This window comes from Diaphorina citri, unplaced genomic scaffold (assembly GCF_000475195.1).
Source record: "Diaphorina citri unplaced genomic scaffold, Diaci psyllid genome assembly version 1.1 scaffold536, whole genome shotgun sequence".
Taxonomy (NCBI): domain Eukaryota; kingdom Metazoa; phylum Arthropoda; class Insecta; order Hemiptera; family Psyllidae; genus Diaphorina; species Diaphorina citri.
In genome coordinates, this window is record NW_007377970.1 from 28,774 (window position 1) to 50,199 (window position 21,426).

The 21,426-nt window shown below is 34.8% G+C and overlaps 1 protein-coding gene across 1 annotated transcript; it reads right to left on the bottom strand.

The window, feature by feature from the left end:
- Positions 1 to 1,643: 1,643 nt before the first annotated feature.
- On the bottom strand, positions 1,644 to 20,778 carry LOC103509851. Its single transcript, XM_017444336.2, has 2 exons — positions 20,284 to 20,778; positions 1,644 to 4,466 (listed from the first exon to the last, which is right to left on the bottom strand). Exons 1-2 carry the CDS (start codon positions 20,771 to 20,773, stop codon positions 1,921 to 1,923), a joined length of 3,036 nt encoding a protein of 1,011 aa, XP_017299825.2. The 5' UTR covers positions 20,774 to 20,778; the 3' UTR covers positions 1,644 to 1,920.
- Positions 20,779 to 21,426: the final 648 nt, after the last annotated feature.

Sequence of the window (21,426 nt, forward strand, 5' to 3'; positions counted from 1 at the left end):
CTCGCAGTATAGTGACGACCTTGTGATCACGTGATAACCTTTGTAGTAAACATCGTAGTATTTTTGACCTTGACATTTCTTTCTCCTTCCTGTACTTATGTCACTCTCCCATGAATGAAAATCATGATGGCCGCTAAACGATCTTTACAAAAAGTAATGAAGAATTCCGCTAGGTTTCAGCACTAATATCGATTTCTCAAACAGGTTTTTCGAATTCCTTGGTGGATCTCATTAATTTTTACTCTTAATCATTATAAAAAGAAAAACATCAAACATAATTAATTAGTACTCGTAGTATAGTGACGACCTTGTGATCACGTGATAATCTTTGTAGTAAACATCGTAGTATTTTTGACCTTGACATTTCTTTCTCCTTCATGTACCTACTTATGTCACTCTCGCATGAATGAAAATCATGATGGCCGCTAAACGATCTTTTCAAAAAGTAACGAAGAATTCCGCTAGGTTTCAGCACTAATATCGATTTCTCAAACAGGTTTTTCGAATTCCTTGGTGGATCTCATTAATTTTTACTCTTTTTTTTTTAATTGTTTATTTAATCAATCAAATGGGAGGTGTACCAATAAAGTCTCAACTCAGTTCTTCTTTGGAAATTGAAATTTTACCAATGTAATTCATTACATTGTTGTGTGGTGATTTTCAGGTTGGTTTTAGGATACCCAAGGATAGTTAACTTAACACAGACATCTAAATTTCACAAAAAAATAAAACAACAATAGTTATCTACCTAATAAAAGTAATAAAAAAAATAAAACAAGTTTTACTATAGGTAAGTATGTTGGACACTCTAATATTTTGTGAATAGTCTAACAGCTCTAGTCTGCTCTATCTATGGTCTCAAATAGTAGGTACCTACATAATTCTAACTCTATGATCTTTAAAAAAATAGGAAATAACTTTACTTTAATGTTGCCTAACGAGAATAGGTATCTATATTACATGTAGGTACCTATAACATTTGCAAGCTTTAATATAATTTATGTATTTACCGTGCGTTTGACACTGTAACTTTAAGGCATTTTAGCTTGGCTTTAACAAAAGTATACCTGCTTCCGAAGTCGAAAGCGAATAACATGTTTGTTTCCTTTGTTTTATGTAGGCAAGTATGTTGTGAATATCTATAAGAGGAAATGTTTGGTTCATAAGTTTATTGTGCTTGCTATGAGCACGTATGTAGGTAGGTATATCTAAGTGAAGAAATCAATTATTATTTATGTATCTTCGGAACTATTTCATAGGGTATTCCTAGATATGCCTACGAGTACATTTCTAAATGTTAAGAATGCTAATAAACGGTAAATATCGGTAAATTGTAATATTTATATTGGCATTTTAGAAAGGATTTTAACTTTTCACTGTGGTAGGTGGGTAGATACCTATCTACCTATACTTTCCTATTTGGCTCCTTTTATCCCCCCTCCAAAGGCTCAGATTTACATTTTCAAACTCTCGTTTATTTTCTTGAAATTTCGAAACAGCTTGAAAAATAGTCTCTCCCTCGTTTTGTTATTTTTCATTCTTCACAAATCAATTAATGAGTAAGTAATGAATAAATTAAAAGGAAAAAGTTCTTAATATTTTGCTGCTTAAAAAAAAAAAAAAAAAAAAAAAAAAAATAAGAATGCTAATAAACATAATCACATTAGACAATAGTCTACATTATTTTCTACAACAATAATGGATAACAGTTAACATTTAAAAATAAATAGATTTTCCGAGAACTAAAGGTACCTATGTACAATATCATTTTTCAATAAACTATAAAGATAACTCGAAAATAAGTAGATAATACTGAAAAACAAGTCCTCTGGATCAATTTTGTTCGGAAGCACCTTGAAAAGAATTATTAATATTAGCATTGTTTGCATAAGAACCCCAGTATGTTTGATACTGGTATTGTCAAACATTCATCGTGTAGTATACAGAGTTGGATTCTGTGGTTAAAGGTACCTGAGATTCTTCTATGGGAGAGGTATCATTAGTAAACGAAGTAGTGGCAGCACCTTCTGGTACACCTCGCTCACAAGTTTTAGGATGAGACATTTTCCGAGTAGGTGATGAGGTAACAGAAGATACAGGTGAAGATCTATGCAGAGCTAAGGTGGCGTAATTGTTGTTAGTTTTACTGGCAAAGTCAGGATAGATGGTACCTCGTGGATTTCCGTTCACGAGGGGTGTAATGTAAGGAGCTCTTACGTTTTGTGGAATATAATACGAAGATGAAATGGAAGCTGTTTGGGTCCCCCTTGCTACAACCATTTGCTGTTGATTTTGTTGAAAATAGAGAGAATTAATAGGTAGAGGTCCGCCCCGCTGTGGACTTTCATTTCTTCTCGTTGTTAATAAATGAACTTGCACAGGGCCTCCTGCCGGACAAGGAACTTTGATAGTTTGCTGCTGTCCTGTGCCTACCCTAATGACTGAGGTAGTACCAGGAGGCAGAGGCTGAGTGGAGTAATGAGGTTCTGGATGAATATGATGAGGAATCCTCATGTCAGGAGGAGGGGCTACTCTCATTTGTACAACGTTGTCAGGCATAGGTTTGTGAGGATATACATTGTAATGACTATAATTCAAATACTCGCCAGGGATACCAAATTCTGTTTGGTATGGTACCATCATACTCACATTAGGTAAACGTGTTGGATCTCCCCCTAGCCTCATCACATGTTGTACATTATTAGAACTGGTATATACAACATGTTTCTGTTGTTGACAAATGTGTCCCCTCTGCGCTTCATCCTGAGATTTCTCAGCAACAGCATATCCATCTGATGATAGAATAGTGATCGGTCCAGGACTATTGGATCTTGAATCAGTTTCAGGAATATAATATGGCCACGTCATATGACTACCGACTCTGGAGGAACACGCTAATACGGGAGGTTCCAACTGTGACTGAATCTGTTGTAAGATTTCATTGGTAGATCCAAACCTTGGTTTAATTCCTTTGACTGAAGGACGACGGTTGAATCCATAGTCATCATTTTCATCATCAGAACCTGCCATAGAGTTACTAGCAGTTCCTCCACTGTATCTCTTCTTAATCTTTTCAATTCTACTTGCATCTTGTTGTACAAAGTTAGCTAGTTCATCATTGATATTGGAATCTCCAGCCGGTGTCCCTGCTATAACATCAGGTTGAGGGGCTCCGGATTTCTTGTCTTCAACATTTTTCAAGCCTTTGTCAATATCTTCTAAACTATAGTCAGTCCCTGTAGACATTGTGCTAGCTATAGAGGTTCGGTCATGTGGTAAACTTAAAGTCAAGTCCCTCATTACCATTGGTGATTCATCCAGATGTCCCGTAACACAAGCTGTTAGGGGAGCTAAACTGGACAAGAACTGCCTTCTAGCTTCTGATGTAATACTATGCCTAGCGACTAGCTTAGGATGATCATCTTGTCCATTTCCCAAGTCTGGAGGTGAAATCTGGTGTTGTAATGACTGTTGATAATGATAATTCAAGTTGTCATTTTTATCACCTGAACGTCTTGAGAACAGATCAGTCAGTTTTCGGTAAGTGGAAGACACTCCGGTTGGATTTCCGATTTTATCATTGTGTTCTGATGGTATTTCATGAGGAGATTCTTCTCCTGATGGACTGCAACGCACAGATTCATATTCTACTTTGTTATCTTTCTCTTTATTTTCATCTGACTTTCCTTCCTTTGCTTCTTCTTTGGCATCAAGAGATTCAGTCTGTATTGGTTCATCAATATCACAGGTTAACTTTTTAATTCTCTCAACTAGAGTTTCCGAATTTTTGTCTTTTTTCTTCTTTCTATCTCTGGGATGCCTTTGTAAACTTCTTCGTAAAGTATTTCTTTGTATAGTTTTCCGAATGAGTTCATTCTGAGGGATATCTTCCTCATCACTAACATTAGTACTGGATCCATCATAGCTGTTATTTTTATTTCTGATAATGTTGAACAGTTTGGATTTCCTACTCATGTCATGAAGTCTCAATGAATCTTCTGGTACGACATATTTTCCTTCTAGTTTAAACGACCGATCATCACTCGTTTCAGAATCAGGTGATCTATCAAATTGCAAATAAGGTGGAATTTTCTGACCAGGAAACAGCTGACCTACCGCTGAATTCTTCCTAACATTGGTGTTAATGGTTGGGTTTGGATAGCTGTTTATGGTGTTGGATTCTTTTGAACTTTCATAATGATTGCACTCAGGTTCTTTTTCTTCAAAAGAAATGGAATTTCTCTCTGTTGAATTTCTTCTTTGGTTTGCTGCATTACTCTTATTACTACTTAGTGAACTATGTTTCAAGATACCTTCAGGTTTTGTGCTTACTGCTTGTTGGTTGTTGTCTTGAACTATTCTTTTGTCTGTCACAGTGGTAATGGTTATAGTTTGAGTCTCTACAATGTATCTATTATCCTCGTTAGGACTCTTACTTTTCGCACATTCAACATTCCCACAGGACTCTGTAACAAAAAGAGAACGCAAAGAACACGTTAGCAATCTAGCTTCACACAGTTTATAAAATAATAATAAAATGGACCAAATTAGATTGTATATAGATAATAATATAAAAAAAGGTGGATGAAGCAAATTTAAAAGTAACAAGAGAAACAGAGTAGTGGTATGAAAATTAGTGGTAGTGGTACGAAAATGAGAAATGTAAAGACCAAAAGAAGGAATAAAGAAAGGGAATGAGAAAGAAAAAAAGGGACCATTTTACAAGGAGGGAAAGCAAGAGTGAAAAAAGAAGTAATAATAATTATAAAATGGTTCACGTCTGTTCAGAGCACGAGCAGACGAGTTGTTTTCAGTTGTTCATTATGTTAACACACCCAACGCCCATGGATATTGTATACGTTTTTCCGAGGGTTTTTTGTAATCTTCACTTTTGACATTTCCTTTTTTCTTCTTCGAAAAAATAACAAAAAACAAAAAAATGCTCGTGCCGACACAAAGTTAAACAATACAAATTTTTAATCAAGATTGAAATGTTTCTGTTCAGAGCCAGACAAATTTGCCATTCTCTCCACTTTCCACTTTTGCTGTGTGTACATGTTGCATTAATGGGAGCACTAGTTTCTAATCTATACGTATTACATCACGATACAACAGAATTAAAAGTCAAAGGTTCTGGTACTTTAGAACTAATACACGATAGGCACAACTAACACGGAGGAGGTCTTTGTGAAATAAAAAATAATCTACATTTCATTATATTTGTCAGTACATACCATTTTTATGTAAAAAATCCTTTAATATTCATTTAAATTTTAGAGTAAAAAAATCTTCCGAAACTACCTAGGAATTCTATTCTATCGTCGTTTTTAATTTTGCGTCGTCACTGAGTCTTGCAATATTTTTTTTACAGACTTCACATTTCTGAATCCTTCTTTCCCAACTTAACTTTGGAATTTCCCCAACTGTCTTCGCTTTGGAATTCAACCCATAAATGTCTCTTGCTATCTATGTATGGACTTTTCAACTTTTCTTTTTATGATTCCTCTCTTAGCTTATTCCTTTTGCATTTCTCTAAACCTTCACTCTATCTTCCTTTGTATTAAAAATCTGCATTTTTTTGCCTTCATCATTAATTGCTTTTCATTCCATCCCTTCAAGATAGTATTTTATCCTTCGTTTTCCCCTCTTTATTCTGCATCTATTTTAAGCTTCGTCTTGAGACAAAATCAATGTTGGCTGTTCATGTGTTAAACACAACGCGACATAAGTTTATGCCACAAATACACAGACAGCTTTTGACGTTGTTGACGATAACAAGATTGAAACTAACCGATGAAAAAGTTTTACATGTCTTTGTATATTCCCGTTCATTTCATGCAATATATCTGGCAGAAGACTTATGCTAGGTTCTCCTCCTCCTTCTTCTTCTTCTTCTTCTTCTTCTTCTTCTTCCCTTCTTCCTTAATTCGTAGGTGCATAGATAGCTTTGGTTTATAATGGGACTCCTAGGGGCTCTGCACCTTCAATGCTTCATTCGGAAATATTTCGAGCGGTCAGGTTCGATTTTCAGAGACAAAATCAGACACATTTTTCTCAGCTTCCGTTGAGGAGGAAATTATTTTTCAGCACAGAAGAAGCTGCGAGGGGAAAACCTTCCTTCTAAATTTGACGTGATTGCCTTTCAGTTTATATACCGCTTTATAACACAGTTGATTCTACTTGCGGTTAAGGCGCTAAGTGGTCAAAGTGCAGACTTGGTAAGCGGGTAGTCCGGGGTTCAAATCCCAACCCAAGTTTGGAAATTTACAATCATTTGGGAGTTTTGACTAAATTAGTAGGGTTGGGTGGCAGAGAATATCTTTGACATAGACCGAGTTAACTTCCCTCCAAGAATAGAATAGAATAGAGTAGAAATACTTCGTTTATCCTGCTCAAATGAAACTATTATTATTTCTTAAGGGTACCTGCAGTAATACGAGCATTGTTCTACCTAAAATCCTGAACAAGAACGGATCCATCATTTTAGTTTAACAAGCCACATTATAAATTAGATTTTACAGGAAAATATTGTCTGTTCCAAGCTATAGGTTTTATTGGAAACTATTTAACTTTACGAAGGAGAATAAGAAAGAGAAGATGAAGGAAAAGAAGGAGGAGAAGCAGAACAAGAAGGGAAGAAAGAAGAAAAAGAGGAAGAAGGGAAGAAGAAGAAGAAGAAGAAGAAGAAGAAGAAGGAGGAGGAGAAATTCTAAATAATCCTAACTTCTGATCTACATAAATTTATCTTCAATTGTTGTCCAATCCCAAAGCATCTTCTTATTTGTGAGTACGCAAAATCAGATTACTCATTTGAGTAGGTATCTAATCAAATTCAGATTACAAAATTAGATTACTTATTTGAGAAATCTAATTTATAATGTGGCTTGTTAAACTAAAATGATGGATCCGTTCTTGTTCAGGATTTTAGGTAGAACAATGCTCGTATTACTGTAGGTACCCTTAGGAAATAATAATAGTTTCATTTGAGCAGGATAAACGAGGTATTTCTACTCTATTCTATTCTATTCTTGGAGGGAAGTTAACTCAGTCTATGTCAAAGATATTCTCTGCCACCCAACCCTACTTCCAAAGTTCCAAACTTGGGTTGGGATTTGAACCCCGGACTACCCGCTTACCAAGTCTGCACTTTGACCACTTAGCGCCTTAACCGCAAGTAGAACTTCTCAAATAAGTAATCTAATTTTGTAATCTGAATTTGATTAGATACCTACCTACTCAAATGAGTAATCTGATTTTGCGTACTCACAAATAAGAAGATGCTTTGGGATTGGACAACAATTGAAGATAATTTTATGTAGATCAGAAGTTAGGATTAGTTGTCTCTGAAAATCGAACCTGACCGCTCGAAATATTTCCGAATGAAGCATTGAAGGTGCAGAGCCCCTAGGAGTCCCATTATAATCCAAAGCTATCTATGCACCTACGAATTGAAGAGAGTTACTCCAAGCGTGAATCCTCAATAGTTTTTTTCAAATCCAACTTCCGTGCATTGTCTATTATTTTCTTGGGAATTTTTCTCATTTTGACCCGAGAGCTGATAATGATATCTGTTCCCGGTACAAAATAAATAACTAGCTCGTCTGGCTCTATAACGACCTGTGGTTCGGGCACTCGCCTAGTAAACAGAAGTGCGCAGGTTCAAGTTCCGAGAATTCGAGGCATTCTAACCTCAGCGTTAGGCCTTCTCACCCCTGTTATATTTTATTCTCTTTTTTTCGACTGTGTTTACCGCTATCAAAACGTTAATGAATTACGTAATTGGTGTTCTATCAGGCCAATTTGTCGGAATTCAATACAGCTTTCTAGATTGTCCTTTCTAGGCTAAATGTACACCCCAGATAACCGTCAGCATGTGATGTACCCAGTACCTCGTTCAGGTACCAACAACGCCAAACGTTGCTTAACATTAGTGAACTTACACGGGAGCGTTAAATGTCGGGAAAAGGGGCTAGTCTTACTCTTCACTGTTCGCCTCGAGATCAGAAAATTGGTGGATGTATTGAATTCACTTTTTCCTCTCTCGTAGAGAAGAAAATTGGTGGATGTGCCGAGTGTCCGTGGGTATTAACAAATCTTTTTTGACTATAACTCCAGTCATTCTCGGTCATTGCTTTTTCAAAGTCCGTTATTAGTTATCGGAATTTTTACAGAATTTGTTGCACAAAAACCCTGTATCAAAAACTTCCCACGAAAAAAAAGGGAAAAAATCATGGGGGGCTGCTCAAATAACCTCAGGGAGATAAAAGTTTCCTTTTTTTTTTTTTTTTTTTTTTTTTTTTTTTTTCGGGAGGAGGGGGAATTTGCAATGCGAGACAAGTTAAGCTATCGAAACCCTGCGTGGAGAAAGTCAAAAAGATAGAGCGGAATAGAAAAAGCGAGAAATTTGGAGAAATGAAATAAAAAGGAATTTAGCTCTTGGAAAATCAGGACTGGGTGAGACGAAAATTTTCGAGGTAAGTACTTCCAAGGGATCTTGAGTTTTGAGAACCAAATTAGAAGCAGTTTTTCCAAAAAGCGTGTAACAAAATAGGGTACACGTACCTAATTAATATCTATTTTTCTGAAAATTCAAATTTCATCCCTAATTAATTAGCAATTACCTTAAAAAAGGACTTAAATAATGAATAACAGGAATTTCGATTAAGAATTTAACGTAGGTATAATGTTTTTCTTTGTTATTTTCTTTTTTTTTTCTAGAGAATCACAGGTCAGACCAGCTAGTTATCAATAATTCTCCAGTCATTCTGTTATCGAATAGTCTATAGGTCTAGACCTACTAGATTATTTTGTAGATATTGTCTCCCGCATTCCCTGAATTCCCTCTTTCCTATTGGAAGCATAAAAGACACGAGTGTCCCTGGCATTCCCCATCCTAACAGGAAGACATCTACTGTGTCAACACAAGATTTTCTTGTTTGATTGCAACAGCAGTTTTTTAAACATTTTATTTTGCTCTCGAATTCAGAGTGTTTACTTAGCTCGTGCATTCTGTGAGAGATTGAAAAGATGAGACAGCCAGTGGCGTGTGAGAGAAGGCTGAAGGTGTGAGAATTCGGTACAACAGTACAAGCTCTACAGTAGCCCGTTCCACGGAAGTATGGACCAATGAAAATCACTAGAGTAGAAGTTATACGAGCTACCTACCTAATAGTAGTTTACAAGTTTACATAATTATTGCAACTTTTGGAACTTTACACTTGTAACTTTTATCATTTCATACTTTCGACCAACCTCAGTGGTGCAGTTGTTAACGCGTTGGACTTTGGATCTGGAGGTTGGCGGTTCGAGTCCAAGTAATGTCATGAAATTTATCTAGGTGAAATAATCGGGGAACGATGTTTGTGACAAGCATTTAAATATGCTTAACACAATTAAAATTCCATTTCATACTTTCGTGAAATGAGGCCCAGGTATTTTCCTTTATTTCACTTAATTTTTCCAAGGTCCACGCACATTTATCCGTCCCGGTTACTGTCCGTCTCCGTGCTGGATAAATGTGCGGTCGGGTATTTTACCCAATGTAAAGTTATATGGAACAAGCTAGACGTAAGGTGACGGAACGTATCCGTGACGGATAAGTGTTCGTGGACCTTTATGTGTAAGTGTACTCAACATCTCTGTGATTATAACTTGGTGATTGTTTATTTATTTATTCACTAATATTTCTAAGCCAATTGATTTTTTTCCTTTAATTGCTACTTTTTTTTTATTCTCAAGATTGTTAAATAAAATATCATTGACTCTATAGCTAGACGATTCATTGTATTTTATGCACAATAAAATTTACTTTCTCAGATAAAAATAGAACGGAAGCTTGGCTTTTCCATCCCTGGATATTTTTTCCTTTTTTTTACCAGGGTAGAAAATAACCCCCAACCTTCTTCATTGTTATACTTCCACGATAAAGAGGAGGTACTCTAAAAGGTTTTTTTTTCGAAAATGCTTTTGGCTATTTTTTTTCTCCAATACCTATACTTTATTTACTGAAATTAGGTACACCGGTATCATTTTTACTTTGTTTTCTTATGAAAAGTTTCTGTGAACCGTAGGGGGTGAAGTGGGTCGATAGATTTCATAAAGTAAAATTAACTTACGTCGTCTCAAAGGGTATAGCGTAAGGTTAAAAATATTTCACAAAATAAATTAAATTAAAGCTGCCTAAATAAAGGATAGTAGGTGATATCTACTTTTGTGTCTTTCCATTGAATTGATACATAATAAATTATTCATCAATTATAATTTATTTTTCCGATAAATTTGAGTATTATTAATTATCTCAACGTGAAATTTAATATGTAGAATTTCAATATTCACATTTTGAGGTTTCGGGATCCAATGGTCCCTTAATTATGTTCGCGGATTCGCGTCCCGAATCGACATTTTGGATATTTGGCAAGCCTAATCATAGTGACACAAAGAAACATTCATTTTCATCAAATACCTATCCGGAGTCCGAAATTTTAGATTATGACTGATAATGTTGATATGGCTTCGTACTTTCTTTACGGGTTAACTTGTCAACAGCAACATTATAAATGAAACTTGCGACAGATTCTGCTGAAACTTTTCACTAGAACATTTCACGGGGGGGTTCCTCTCGTTCTCCTATTTTTCCTCCCCTTTTCTCTGTTTTTTAGTTGCACATTTTTCTCCATATTGACATTTCTAATCTCGACCTTTTCGCTTCTCGAGAGATTTTTCTCTTGTTTAAAAGCGTGATTTCCCATTTTCACTTCTTGACACTACGAATTAGCGGTACAAGGAGACACTTACCTACTATATGAAATTGAATAGTACCTACATATTGGAAGAAGAGGAAGAGGAAGAAAAAGAAAAAGAAAGAAAGAAAAAAAAAAGAAAAAAATTATTTCATTTTGAAGTTCTTGGAAATTCAAGCTTAAATAACAGAAAAAGGTAAAAATTTCATAAATTCCTATCAAAATTGTGATGGGTGTCGGTCTAGTCTCCATTTTTATTTAGTTGTCACTGATGTTTCATTCATAAATTCGGGTGTAAGAACGGCATTTCAAGCTGCTGGTTCTTTGGGGGTGTATCAATTATAATTTATTTTTCCGATAATTTTGAGTATTATTAATTATCTCAACGTGAAATTTAATATGTAGAATTTCAATATTCACATTTTGAGGTTTCGGGATCCAATGGTCCCTTGTATATTCCTTGCATATACTCGCACATCGACAGCAAACAAGCCAAGCCAAACAATAAAGTTCTATCAAACTGCAAAGCACAATGAGCACGTGGTGCAAAAGTTGCTCATTCAATGCGTCTGACTCATTGAAAGTCGAATAGAAATGTTGATATTACGTAACCTCAAGTCTCATTAGTGTCATTATTATTACTACTACCACCATTATGAGTTATTATTTTCATCATTACTACTAAAATGTTAGTAATGCATATCAACCCTTTTGTTCAAACCCTGACATACGAGTAGATTGTAGGCACAAAACATGATATACGAGAACCTGTCTAACTGAGATCTAAAATGGGAAACCTGGATAAACGGGAAAAAATATTGTTGGTTTTGGCTACATTTTTTTTTTACGAGCAGATGCCCTCTTACGAGCGGATTGCTTTCACACTCAATCTTTGCTAGATGTCTTTAGCAAGGAAAATTTCAGGCTGATATACTCCCTGTTCAAAGTCCCCCAGCCAGCCCCCCAAAAAGAGTCTAAATAAACAAATATATCTGCTGGAGTCTTCAATATGTTTCGACGGACTCTGGGGCGTCCAAAGTTCCCCCCAGTTTACATTATTATCACTCCGGACATTATCATTCAGCTTTATCCAGTTAGCCGCTTTTGCCAACCAAGGAAAAGTTTTACTAAACTTCAAATGCACAACTTCTCTGCTTTCTATTATCTCTCTCTCTCTCTCTCTTTTTTTTTTCGAAAATAAACCCTTTAGAAAATCCGTCCGGGATGTTTTCGCTGATAAAATTTCGAAACTCTATGACAGTTTGTTCAGGGTTGGTTTTGAAAAGGGGTTTTTTTTACCCTTTTCTCTCGAGGGAAATTGAAACGAGCAAAAAATTCAAATGAACACCTCTCTTTTGTGTTAGCACAAAACAGTGAAATTGAATGTTCACCCAGGTAAAACTTACAAAAAAAAAAAACATCCAGATTTTCTATTGTGAAAATTTTCCTTCGGGTCATGTGAATTTGAACTTTGAACCCGAATAGGTACCCGAATCAATTTCCTTGCAAATTGAAAATTAATATCAAAGATTTTTTCAGAGTTTTTAGAGATGGGCCTGCAAAGATTTTTCGATTTGGAAAAAAACGGAACTTTTTGAGAGTAGAAAAAAAGAGGGAAAAATAATTAATTAGGCACTACTGTAGGTAAATTTTACAACCCTGAGATCACTTGTTCAATTTTGGGTTAGTAGCTGGGTATCATGTTTTTTATTGTGGAAAATCCCACCAGAAATGTTAATTTAGATAAAAGAAACACGTAAACTAGGTACCTTTAACCTCAGAAGGACGGGAGAAGGGGTACATATTGAACAACCAAACTTTCCCCAAACTTCAGGCAAATTTAATTAACCAATTCGTAGAAAATAACGTAATAGAAATATATCCGAAAGTAAAAAACAATGATATTTATTTTTTGGAAACTTTTTTATTATTTTTGGTTGGTCGATTTTCACTTTGTTTTTCAAAATATAAACACGAGTTGGGAACAATATTTAAGAGGATTCCATTCCATTTCATTTCTTCTTCTTCTTCTTCTTCTTCTTCTTCTTCTTCTTCTTCTAAATAACTTTTTCTCAACTCGTGAGATCATTTCAACCTACGTTCATAGATTCCAAAAGAAGATTTTGTTTACAAAATAATTTCATTTCTACAATTCCGTTTTTTTATTTTCATTATTATTGTTATTTTTTGAGTAGGGAAAAATTGGAAAATGCGAAAGTATATATCTTACCTACCTATTTGTATTCATAATAAATAATAATAAGTTAGGAAAAATTGAGTAAAGATAGCGAAGAAAGAAAGTATAAAAGAAACAAGGTAAGTTTAGTGGATGTACCAAAAGAATCAACTTGTCTGTTTACCATTACAGAATGAGGATAGGGAACGTATACCTTTGTTAGTGGATGTGCCAAAAAAACCACGTTATCTAAAACCTACTTATCTACTAAGTTGCGAGTACATAGGGGTAAGAAGAAATCTGAAGAAATGCAACACGAACTTCAGCTTGTGAGAAAAGTCTGGAATAGGAACACATCCACTGAAAAGATTAATACCTTTCATGAAAGAGAGAGAGAGAGAGAGAGAAAGAGAGAGAGAGAGAAAGAGAGAGAGAGAGAAAGAGAGAGAGAGAGAGAGAGAGAGAGAGAGAGAGAGAGAGAGAGAGGATTAATACCTTTCATGAAAGAGAGAGAGAGAGAGAGAGAGAGCAGATCTTCAATATCATTGAGGAATTTTCATTAAACAAATTTCTCCTTTTTCTTTCTCTCTATCTTCGGGTTTTTTTCTTCCTGTCAATTTAGATCTATCTCTTTTCTCCCATCTGCTTTTTCCCTGATGTATACGTATTTGTATCGAAAATATATGAGAAGGAATAAATAAGCTATAGGTATTTCCTGGTTCATGTCAACCCTTCACTGTTGCAGTGTGCTCCTGGACATGTAAAAATGCATCCTCCGACAGGATTGACAGCTCAATGTTCCCCAAAACTGCCATAGAGACGTTTATTATTATTATTATTATTATTATTATTATTATTATTATTATTATTTAACTCTTTTTATTTGGAATATTTATAAAAGGTATAGGTACAATAAATATATACAGAACAACAATATTAACAAAAGAAGAGAGGAAAAAACAATTACAAAATAATAAATTAATAACAAAAAAGAAAGAAATGAAATAGATAATAAAATAAACTATCTACAAAATATTCCAACTAAGGGGCGGGATTAATGCCTTGGGCATTCTCTTCCGTCCAACCAGTTATGACAGTTTATGTCTACGGGAACAATGTAGGGTGCACCCATTACCCATAGGTAGCTGTCATAGGAAAGTTTGGAAATGGGTGAAACTTTGTGAGCTTGGGGCTTGATAAAAGAAAGACTCTGTGTTCGTAGCAACGTTACACTTCGGATGGACAATATTTTCCCGGCGTCATTCAGTCTAGGTGCATGAGGTTAATGTGAGGCGGGTGGTTTGTCGTCGAATGGAGGGCGAAACCCCTGTCTATCACAGAAATACCTACTTGGAAGTTATAAAGTTTAAAAAAGAAATATACCTTGGAACCTCTTATGAACTGGGTACCTACTTCATGGCGTTAAAATACCTATCAAAGAAAAAAATAATTGATATTTTCATTTAGAACGTAACGTAGGAAAGACTTGTAATAACCACAAAGTTGAATCATAGTTAGGCTTGCCAAACGTCCCGAATTGGCCGGGACAGTCCCGAATTTCATCAGGGGGTGTCCCGGCGTCCCGTTCAGTTTTTCATTTTGGGGCGTTTTGTCCGGAATTTCCGTTTTTGTCCCAGAAAAAATTCGGGACAATGTTAGTAATGCATATCAACCCTTTTGTTCAAACCCTGACATACGAGTAGATTGTAGGCACAAAACATGATATACGAGAACCTGTCCCTGGAATTCCAGAGTGAACTGAGAGCCCGGTGTGGTGAAAAGCAAATATTACCAAGTCTGGATGTACATGAGAACACCCTTTTCTCGCATTTACATGTCAAAACGTAGTCGGGTAGCAGGAGGAAAAGAAAAAAAATAGAAGAAAAAGAGGAATAAGAAGAAGGGGAAAAGGAAGAAAAAGAAGAGAGGAGAAGAAGAAGAAAAAGAAGAAGAAGACGAAGAAGAAGGAGAAGAAGAAGGAGAAGAAGAACGAGAAGAAGAAGAAGAAGAAGAAGAAGAAGAAGAGAGGAGAAGAGCCAGCATGTATGTACCTATTCGTATTTGCCTTTTTAATTGGATTCTTTGCAAATTTTCAATTATCTCTCACGCTGAAAAAAAAGGGTTCAAAATCAAATTAACTCTCCAAATTCATGTCCCCTAAAGTCAGCAAAAATGTCACTTTTCCCATGAGGAAAGTGTGAGTGGATAAGATATTACGAACGAGAAAAAGCCCGACTCGAGAGGGGGTGTAAACTGAAAACTCGGAAAAGGCAAATAGCAAAACTGTCCGAGTATGAAAACGGGGGAAAAAAATAAAATAAAATAGTGAAAAAATGATAAAATACAAACATGTTGCAGCTCCATGTTGGAATTTATTTTCAATGAAGTTTTAATCACTTTTAATTCCATTTGAAGATATTGCAGTCATATCATGAACTGTGTTTGTTTACTCACCAGACTGATTCATTATAAAAGCCTTTGTTTCAACAATCAATAGGAAATTCAGCTAGAACTAACACATCCGTAATTTATTAGATAAGTGCACGCATGCAACTCGCTGATATGTAGGCAGTTTAATACATAGGAATAGGATTAGTATCAAGCTACGTATCAAGTATTAGCTAATTTGTGAGGGTTGAGATAGTTGTAGGTTCTCAGCTCATTTCCTATGATATTTTATTGATAGCTGCTTTGTACCAGATTATTGAATAGGCCAGAAATAAGCTTGAACATTATCATATAAAATCCTGGTGCGATAAACCAGTCAAACCAAGATTTAGGTCGATGGATAAGGTTTTTACTGATGGGAGCTGATATTATATTGGAAATTTTGCGTTACAGGTTACATGTAATGGGTAATGGGGTAGGTATACTTAGCATTTCTTGATGTAACAACCTACTATCCATAACTACTATTATGAATTAGCAGTACAACGAGACACTTACCTATACTATATGAAATTGAATAGTAGGTACCTACATATTGGAAGAAGAGGAAGAACAAGAAAAAGAAAGAAAAAAATTATTTCATTTTGAAGTTCTTGGAAATTCAACCCTAAATAACAGAAAAAGGTAAAAAGTTCATAAATTCCTATTAAAATTGTGATGGGTGTCTAATCTCCATTTTTATTTAGTTGTCACTGATGTTTCATTCATAAATTCGGGTGTAAGAACGGCATTTCAAGCTGCTGGTTCTTTGGGGGTGATTATTACAAGTCGAGTCGAGAAAGCAAAAAACTCGAAATCCGGAATGAAAAGTCCCATGTAATAATTTAGCATTTTCTGCATTTTTAAATTAGCACAAATGAGAAAAAAAATCCGAACTAAAAAAAAAATTAGTAAAGCATAAAGTTTTGCAATACACGTCTTGTTTTTGGAGCGAGAAAAATAAATAAAAATAAAACATCTTTGAGCAAAAAATAAAATTTTCTTCCTTTAAGTTTCCTGTTTTATTATTCCAGTAGACACCTACCTCGTTTTTAAATGTACCCGAATTTTTCTCTATCTTATCTACAATCAAGATTTGATGAAAAACTGTGGTCTGTTTGACATGGGAGGAAGCAAAAAAAAAAAAAAAAAAAAAAAAAAAAAAAAAGGGAAAACCATTCCCTCTTAAAATTTTAAAAATTTTTTTAAAAAAAAAACCGATTTGGGACAACCATTCCTGCTTAACATATTGAAAATTTCTTTTAAAAAAATCCGATCTTAGAGAAGTTAAAGACAGTATTAGGAACAGGACAGTTCATTTAATCCACAACCTACTTAAAACCCAATCATCCAACTAAACCATCTTCCAACTGATCCAATATACAGGGTGGTTCGTGATTTGCGAACCACGCTTATATCTCAGAAACGGCTGGGAATTAAGGAATGAAATAAACGGCATCATGTAGATGAAATTTTGATGATTAAAATGGCTTTTTTTAAATTTGCAATTTGTTTTGCAAAACGGCCCATTTTTTGCCAATTATAGGTCACTTTTATGGGAACCCCCATTTTTTATTTAATTTTTGGAATCAGCTTAAAATTTTAATTGAAAAAATGTATTCACTCGAAAAAATTTGCTCTACAAAAATTTGCACAAATCGCGATTTTGTGTGCGTCAGTGACCCCAGATATGATAAATAACGCAGTTGGTCCTGAGTTAGAGCGAAGAATGCCTTACTGTGTACAAACAGATGGATCTCATTTTGAACAGCTTTTATAAATTTGTTTGTTGTTGTTGAAATTGTTAAGTGAATAATACAAAAATTAAAGAAAGAATTAAGAAATTGTTTTTCTTTCTCACATTGTACAGAATTTTTGTAGAGCAAATTTTTTCGAGTGAATACATTTTTTCAATTAAAATTTTATGCTGATTCCAAAAATTAATTAAAAAATGGGGGTTCCCATAAGAGTGACCTATATTTGGCAAAAAATGGGCCGTTTTGCAAAAAAAATTGCAAATTTAAAAAAAGCCATTTTAATCATCAAAATTTCATCTACATGATGCCGTTTATTTCATTCCTTAATTCCCAGCCGTTTCTGAGATATAAGCGTGGTTCGCAAATCACGAACCACCCTGTAGAATTCGAATACACCTTGTTTATACTGCTCGAATAGAACTGAAAAGTCCCTTTACAACAGGAGTCTAAACAAGGTCTTAAGAGTATTTGATTAAAAGTACACAGTAGAAAATAAATACATATACATTAAATCGTTATTCGTATTTGCCTTTTTAATTGGATTCTTTGCAAATTTTCAATTATCTCTCACGCTGAAAAAAGGGTTCAAAATCAAATTAACTCTCCAAATTCATGTCCCCTAAAGTCAGCAAAAATGTCACTTTTCCCATGAGGAAAGTGTGAGTGGATAAGATATTAGGTACGAGCGAGAAAAAGCCCGATTCGGGAGGGGGTGTAAACTGAAAACTCTGAAAAGGCAAATAGCAAAACTGTCCGAGTATGAAAACGGGGGAAAAAAATAAAATAGTGAAAAAATGATAAAATACAAACATGTTGCAGCTCCATGTTGGAATTTATTTTCAATGAAGTTTTAATCGCTTTTAATTCCATTTGAAGATATTGCAGTCATATCATGAACTGTGTTTACTCACCAGACTGATTCATTATAAAAGCCTTTGTTTCAACAATCAATAGGAAATTCAGCTAGAACTATCACATCCGTAATTTATTACTTTATTAGATAAGTGCACGCATGCAACTCGCTGATATGTAGGCAGTTTAATACATAGATTACATAGGAATAGGATTAGTATCAAGCTACGTATCAAGTTTAGTATTAGCTAATTTGTGAGGGTTGAGATAGTTGTAGGTTCTCAGCTCATTTCCTATGCTATTTTATTGATAGCTGCTTTGTACCAGATTATTGAATAGGCCAGAAATAAACTTGAACATTATCATATAATATCCTGGTGCGATAAACCAGTCAAACCAAGATTTGGGTCGATGGATAAGGTTTTTACTGATGGGAGCTGATATTGGAAATATTGCGTTACAGGTTACATGTAATGGGTAATGGGGTAGGTATACTTAGCATTTCTTGATGTAACAACCTACTATCCATAACTACTATTATGAGGAGGAGGAAGAGGAGAAGAAGAAGGTCAAAATCCGTAGATCTTATTTACAAGGGTTTTTGGCATCTCCACTAATTTTGCCACAGATAGGTATGTGGGTACCTATTCGTTTCGGAAAACTTAGTAGGAACATTTAGGTACCTACTTAATTCTGAACTTCTGGTAAGTAGCTATGTAGATGAATTACGTACCTGGGATGCTATTTTTCCGTTCAAACATAATTATTTCAATATGTATTTCATTTATACATCAGTTTTATTATATTCTTTTATTTATTTCTGCTAGTTAATCCTTAAGGCATGGCCGTTCTTGTAGGAAATAATTCACTCATCCATTTAGTGGTCTTGCTCGGCGCAGCTTAACAAAAATGAACCGGAAAATAGCATATAACCTTCACGGGAGTGCAAGCAATAAGTTCACAAAGTTTCATAGCAATCGGATGAGCGGTTTGGCCAGGCATAAATTTCGAACAATATTACAAGGGTTTTTGGCATCTCCACTAATTTTGCCACAGATAGGTAAGTGGGTACCTATTCGTTTCGGAAAACTTAGTAGGAACATTTAGGTACCTACTTATTTCTGAACTTCTGGTAAGTATAGGTATGTAGATGAATTACGTACCTGGGATGCTATTTTTCCGTTCAAACATATTCTTTTATTATATTCTCTTATTTATTTCTGCTAGTTAATCCTTAAGGCATGGCCGTTCTTGTAGGAAATAATTCACTCATCCTTTTGGTGGTCTTGCTCGGCGCAGCTTAACAAAAACGAACCGGAAAATAGCCTATAACCTTCACGGGAGTGCAAGCAATAAGTGCACAAAGTTTCATAGCAATCGGATGAGCGGTTTGGCCAGGCATAAATTTCGAACAACACACACATAAAGTTCGAACAAACAAACACACCAACCAATCTACTGATTGAGCAATATGATGATGATTATCACTTAACTACCTACATAGGTACTTATATTTTTAATATTTTCAGTTTAAGACTCAAAGAAACTAATAATATTTTTATATTTTATTGAAAAAATAGTTATAAATTATTTATTTTTAGACGTTTAAAGTTTGTTCAAGTAAACTTCGACTGAAAAACAAAACTTCGACTGAACTATTTGTGTAACACATGAAAAAAAAGTGATAATAGAAAACGATGTACTTTCAGTAGGTAAGGGATATTGTAAGTATTATCCTATAATATATACCTAATGTTTTCGTTACACAACAAGCTCATAATGAGTTGATTTGTAAGTATTAAAATTTATAATCACACGCATTCTATGTACATCATAGGATTAAAAATAAAATTGATGTGAGAACTTTCAGATAGGAACAAAAAAATTGTAAAACAGAGTGAAGAATTTTAATTTTGAACTTCAATTATATTATGGATTTATTTTATGTTAAATTAGAGAGCTGATGTTCCCATCAGTACGGTTAGCTAATGTTTAATATCAATTTATCACTATGGAAATAAACATAGTCACTCTCTACTAATGTATCTACGTTAACGCTTTATATTGTGTTTTGTTTTTCCAAAAAATAGGAAGGGCTCTGCTACCGCACTTTACTATAATTCCGGCCTAGCTGGACTTCCTAATAACATATTAAAATTAATGTTGAAAAATTAGGGTGTGATATAAATATGAACTTGGTTGAGTATTAGTACAACTTGTTACACATTATATTGACTAGAATACTCGTATGTACGGTACGAGTAGAACAATTGACACCGGGCACACTTATGAGACTTATGGGTTTAGAATAATAGAGATTCTTGATTCTTACCTTGATGATGTTGGTGTTCAGTCTGATCAAAACAATGGTGAGGACTACAATCTTTGTATCCATCAGGTGGGCTCAAGGTTACTTGATCAACGAATTCCATGGGAGGTTCAAATGCTGCACATAGATCATATTTCTGTTTCTGTTGTTGACTTTGATGAGAACTTTTCGCTGCATTATAATCTTCATAGTCTTCGTAGCAATCTTCAAAACAGTAGTCATCTTCACAATCACAGCCTATCATATCACCATCGTACTCATCATCATCTCGTATCAGGATAACATAATCTGCATCAAAGAATTTATTTAGCGCTTCGTTAAATTGCACGTGATTTTTCTTTTTCGGTTTTTTCATTGATCCGCTGCTATGCTGACGTTTAATATTAGTTTTGAGGATGGGTTTTACATTAACAGGAGTTGCTACCCCATTACACATTTCAGATGAGGTACTCATGGTCTCCGCGTCTTCAGATTTATTCTTCTTCTGCTTCATATCCTCGGTAATAGGAGTTGCTACCCCATTACACATTTCAGATGAGGTACTCATGGTCTCCGCGTCTTCAGATTTATTTTTCTTCTGCTTCATATCCTCGTGTAACGAGTGGCTTTCTGCCTCAGGTGGTATCTCAAGTGTTGGTTCTAGATCTGAACACTCTGTTTCGTCATTTTCATTGATAGTTTTGAGATCTTCATTTCTCAAAGATTTGAAAATGGAATTCGATTTTTCATATGATGTAAATGTTTGATTTAAATTTAAATCTTCAACACCTTCTCTTAGTTTATTATCCGTTTGCAAAATTTCTAAATAATTGAAATTAAATTTCTTGATTAGCGAATTTCCTTTCTCGATCAAGTCTTGAATTTCACTAAAACTATCCTGATCTTTTTCACTAGAATTATTGTTTATCACATCTTGTTCCTCATTCACTACTAATTCATTATTCGAATATTTTCGTTTGGGCTCCAACAATTCCTGGCAGGATACCAAAGGTGTGGAATCATAGCTCGGCAAGATTTCTGATTGGAATAAATTATTGTCAGGACTATTGGTTACTGAGCCACAGTTTACGCATACTGTATTTTCAGCTTCAACATTTGTCACTTGTGTTTCTTGATCAACAAATCTAGCGCTGTTATCACTTTCAT

What these genes read in the sequence shown, in the direction of transcription:
- LOC103509851 (XM_017444336.2), bottom strand. Translation starts at nt 20,773, where the DNA reads ATGAAGCAGAAGAAGAATAAATCTGAAGACGCGGAGACCATGAGTACC. An exon ending in TGAACACCAACATCATCAAG is followed by an intron (nt 4,467 to 20,283) that starts GTAAGAATCAAG and finishes TTTTTGTTACAG; the next exon opens with AGTCCTGTGGGAATGTTGAA.